Source organism: Protomyctophum parallelum (assembly GCF_964188405.1).
Source record: "Protomyctophum parallelum genome assembly, chromosome: 13".
Taxonomy (NCBI): domain Eukaryota; kingdom Metazoa; phylum Chordata; class Actinopteri; order Myctophiformes; family Myctophidae; genus Protomyctophum; species Protomyctophum parallelum.
This window is the reverse complement of record NC_139708.1, coordinates 29,856,263-29,861,262: the sequence shown is the minus strand read 5'-3', so window position 1 is coordinate 29,861,262 and position 5,000 is coordinate 29,856,263. Positions and strand designations below refer to the sequence as shown.

The 5,000-nt window shown below is 47.2% G+C and overlaps 1 protein-coding gene across 5 annotated transcripts in view; it reads left to right on the top strand.

Moving 5' to 3' along the window:
- Window positions 1-5,000, top strand: part of LOC310869925 (voltage-gated potassium channel KCNC1-like) — a gene marked incomplete at its 3' end in the record, with an annotated part of 85,617 nt that overhangs the window by 50,107 nt on the left and 30,510 nt on the right. For 3 of the 5 annotated variants that reach the window (XM_083780909.1, XM_083780907.1, XM_083780910.1), the window contains exon 3: window positions 2,762-3,596. In XM_083780909.1, coding sequence (XP_083637035.1) covers window positions 2,762-3,596 — 835 coding nt within the window. Of the gene's footprint in view, window positions 1-2,761; window positions 3,651-5,000 lie in introns of all 5 variants that reach the window. The other 2 variants (XM_083780908.1, XM_083780906.1) reach the window with 2 other exon arrangements.

Sequence of the window (5,000 nt, the reverse complement as noted above, 5' to 3'; positions counted from 1 at the left end):
TATATGAGAGGTAATATTGTGATATTGTAATATTGATATTCTGATGTCACTATATCACTGTTTTTTTTGTTTTTCATTGACACGTTTGACTGTCAAGGTTTCAGCCTCCAGGAAGAAACCCTAAATACAAAGGGAAGACATCATTGCACAACCACACCAAGGGGTCTAATGAAGTACTGTCACCTCATAAACACATGGAAAAACTGGAAGAAATACAAAAATCTCAGCACTCCATCTTTAAAGGGATATTTCATGAGCAGCAGTGGTTCCCTATGAAGACACAAAGGAGACTCTTTGTGTCTCAATAGGGAACCACTGCTGGTCATCAGATTATTGGCATAGGAATGGGACAAAAACTAAAAATACATCTCCATGGGGTGAGTAATCAATATACAAAAATTATATTTGGGTGAACTATCCCTTTAAACCCCAGCATCCGTATTGTGGGGAAGGCGGTTTGCAGAAGATTGCAGATCGACAAGCTGCTGCTATTTTCAGCAAAAGCTTTCCCCAGAATAAAAAAGAGAAAAAAATAAAATAAAAAGACATTCCACTAGTATAGAGCCCTGAGGGACTCCACTCAACCATTATGGGGTTTGAGTGACTCTATATTCCCACAGCAATCACAAAGTGTTTGTTACAATTACAATTTAGGCATTTCGCAGATGCTCTTATCCACAACGGCTTTACTGAACAAGGTAATAATCCCATTCATAGAATGCAGAGAGACAGTGTAGTGTAGTGCCTCTGGACACTAGGTTCACACACAGAGACAGTGTAGTGCCTCTGGACACTAGGTTCACACACAGAGACAGTGTAGTGCCTCTGGACACTAGGTTCACACAGATACAGTGTAGTGCCTCTGGACACTAGGTTCACACAGAGACAGTGTAGTGCCTCTGGACACTAGGTTCACACACAGAGACAGTGTAGTGCCTCGGGACACTAGGTTCACACACAGAGACAGTGTAGTGCCTCTGGACACTAGGTTCACACAGAGACAGTGTAGTGCCTCTGGACACTAGGTTCACACAGAGACAGTGTAGTGCCTCTGGACACTAGGTTCACACAGAGACAGTGTAGTGCCTCTGGACACTAGGTTCACACACAGAGACAGTGTAGTGCCTCTGGACACTAGGTTCACACACAGAGACAGTGTAGTCCCTCTGGACACTAGGTTCACACAGAGACAGTGTAGTGCCTCTGGACACTAGGTTCACACAGAGACAGTGTAGTCCCTCTGGACACTAGGTTCACACAGAGACAGTGTAGTGCCTCTGGACACTAGGTTCACACAGAGACAGTGTAGTGCCTCGGGACACTAGGTTCACACACAGAGACAGTGTAGTGCCTCTGGACACTAGGTTCACACACAGAGACAGTGTAGTCCCTCTGGACACTAGGTTCACACAGAGACAGTGTAGTGCCTCTGGACACTAGGTTCACACAGAGACAGTGTAGTGCCTCTGGACACTAGGTTCACACAGAGACAGTGTAGTGCCTCTGGACACTAGGTTCACACAGAGACAGTGTAGTGCCTCTGGACACTAGGTTCACACACACAGAGACAGTGTAGTCCCTCTGGACACTAGGTTCACACAGAGACAGTGTAGTGCCTCTGGACACTAGGTTCACACAGAGACAGTGTAGTCCCTCTGGACACTAGGTTCACACAGAGACAGTGTAGTGCCTCGGGACACTAGGTTCACACAGAGACAGTGTAGTGCCTCTGGACACTAGGTTCACACACACAGAGACAGTGTAGTGCCTCTGGACACTAGGTTCACACACACAGAGACAGTGTAGTCCCTCTGGACACTAGGTTCACACAGAGACAGTGTAGTGCCTCGGGACACTAGGTTCACACAGAGACAGTGTAGTCCCTCTGGACACTAGGTTCACACAGAGACAGTGTAGTGCCTCGGGACACTAGGTTCACACAGAGACAGTGTAGTCCCTCTGGACACTAGGTTCACACAGAGACAGTGTAGTGCCTCGGGACACTAGGTTCACACAGAGACAGTGTAGTCCCTCTGGACACTAGGTTCACACAGAGACAGTGTAGTGCCTCTGGACACTAGGTTCACACAGAGACAGTGTAGTGCCTCGGGACACTAGGTTCACACAGAGACAGTGTAGTGCCTCTGGACACTAGGTTCACAGCCAAACCTAGAACTATAGTGCTGCACCATTCATCGGTAAAAAAAGGTCGCAATCTAGATTCAGACACCAATGCGATCTCATTTCTCAATTTGAGCAATAATTAGCCCATCACTAAATCCCACCCCAAAAAGCGATTGTCAAATGCCAATCCAAATAGTTTAGCAACGGTTGCTATGCAGGTCAAGCTTTCTTCGCTACTAATGTGCCTATTGGACAAGGATGGGTTGGGGAGGGACTTCGTGAAGGGATAATTGTGCAGAACTAGTTGGCTGTCCAATTCATTTTATTTACTCTTATGTTTTTGCTACAAGAGAGCGGTTTAAACTTCTCTCCTTTAAGAGAGGTTTAAGTGAAGCTCTTTGATGTTGTCTGTTTAAAGCCACAGTAGTTGGCTCCTGGCACCACATTTTGAATGTAGTAATGTTCAGCAACTACAGACTAAGGACAATACATATTTTCATGGAAAAAATGAGAATCGCAATCTCAATTCTCGTGGAGGAAAGCAGCCACGTCAACATGCGCCAATAACCTTCATGAAATCCTCTCTCTCTACCTTTTCCTCTCTCTCTCTCTCTCTCTCTCTCTCTTTCTCCCTCAGATCGTGTACGAGGTGGTGACGGACGGCTGGCTGACCTGGGTGGAGGGCACGTGCGTGATCTGGTTCACCATCGAGGTGTTCATGCGCGTCATCTTCTGCCCCGACAAGGCCGAGTTCTTCCGCAGCACGCTCAACATCATCGACTTCGTGGCCATCGTGCCCTTCTACCTGGAGGTGGCGCTCAGCGGCCTGTCGTCCAAGACAGCCAAGGACGCGCTGAGCTTCCTCCGCGTCGTTCGCTTCGTGCGTATCCTGCGTATCTTCAAGCTGACGCGGCACTTCGTGGGCCTGCGCGTGCTGGGCCACACGCTGCGCGCCTCCACCAACGAGTTCCTGCTGCTCATCATCTTCCTGGCGCTGGGCGTGCTCATCTTCGCCACCATGATCTACTACGCCGAGCGCATCGGCGCCGACCCCGACGACCCCACGGCAGCGGCGCACACCAACTTCAAGAACATCCCCATCGGCTTCTGGTGGGCGGTGGTCACCATGACCACGCTGGGCTACGGCGACATGTACCCCGAGACGTGGTCGGGCATGCTGGTGGGCGCCCTGTGTGCCCTGGCGGGCGTGCTCACCATCGCCATGCCGGTGCCCGTGATCGTCAACAACTTCGGCATGTACTACTCGCTGGCGATGGCCAAGCAGAAGCTGCCCAAGAAGAGGAACAAGCACATCCCGCGCGCGCCGCAGCCGGGCAGCCCCAACTACTGCAAGCCCGACGCCCTGGTCATGGCCACCGCCTTGCCTAGCGGCATGGTGGGCTCCGGCAGCATGATGGGCACCGGAGACTGTCCCCTCGCCCAGGAGGAGATCATAGAGATCAACAGAGGAGGTGGGTGCTCTCACTCCAGTGTGTGTGTGTGTGTGTGTGTGTGTGTGTGTGTGTGTGTGTGTGTGTGCGTGGGTGTTTTGACCCTTCTGAACGGTAACCCCTTTTGGGGTTCTTGCTTCTATGTGCAGTATATTCTGTAGGCAGTGTTGTTTTTGGCAGCAAATTTCTATTTTAGTTTTAGTCGTTGTCTCTTGAATAGTTTTCACTTAGTTTTAGTCACATTTTAGTCGCCTGGAATGTTCTAGTGTTTAGTCTAGTTTTAGTCGACTAAATGTCATACGATTTTAGTCGACTAAATCTACAGTTGATTTAGTCGACTAAAATGTGTATTGACAGGCCTTGATGTCGTTGTAATGACATATTTTATACTTTGGTTGCATGCTGAAAATAGCAGATCTACAATCTCGCAACGCTTCGCAGCGCGACGCGTTGTGAGATTGTCTATCTGCTATTTTCAGCATGCAACCCAGCATAAAACTGGATCTCTTGTCCACTAGTCCCTTCCTAACATTTTAGTCTAGTTTTGTTTGTCGAAATTGTCAGTATATTTATTCTTAGTTTTAGTCATCATAGATTCGTTTTTATTTCGTTTTTATTTCGTTTTAGTCCGTGAGAAAAGGTAGTCGACGAACATTTTTCGTCTTAGTTTTAGTCGACGAAAACAACACTGTCTTTCAGAAAACTTAGGTCAGGATTTAGAAGGCGTTTTTTGAGTGTGGTGCAACCATAGGGTGCTGCCACTCCAGCGTTGTCCATCCCTGGTGGTGTCCCTGTGTCCCTGTATGTGTCCCTATGTATGTGTAGGGTACCAACAGGGGGGGCGCTGTTGCACCACTCACTTCAGATTGGTCTGATTTTTTATAATTGACCTCAGTCTGGTCTTCAACTTTAACTTCAAAAGTACTTTATTTTCCCTCTCAGAACTTCTTGTGTGCAGTGGTTATAAAAACCATGTACATTCACAAGACATGGATACGTACAGTAGAATCTACTGTATGTGTCCATGTCTTGTGAATGTATATGGTTGATAATCTACTGAGTAGACTATAGTCACTATTAAACAAAACTAGATTTAAATCTAGTACTTCTTCAGATTTCATTGGTTGAGTGCATCAAACACGTGAGAGCTAACTGTACAGCAACATATTATGACATAAGAGAGATAGATACACCCTTATTGACCCCGCATTGGAAATTCAGTTGTCATGTAATGTCATGTACCCCACATGCCTTTGGGGGGGGGGGGGGGGTCACCAGATGACAGTGAAGTGACAATTTAATACCTAAAAATAAAAAAGACCATTACTGCATCAAAAGTAATCAACAAACTATACATATACTATAAAGCCTGGTTCACAACGCCTCGCGTTGAGTTGTACAATATTGTATTTTCACAATATTGAA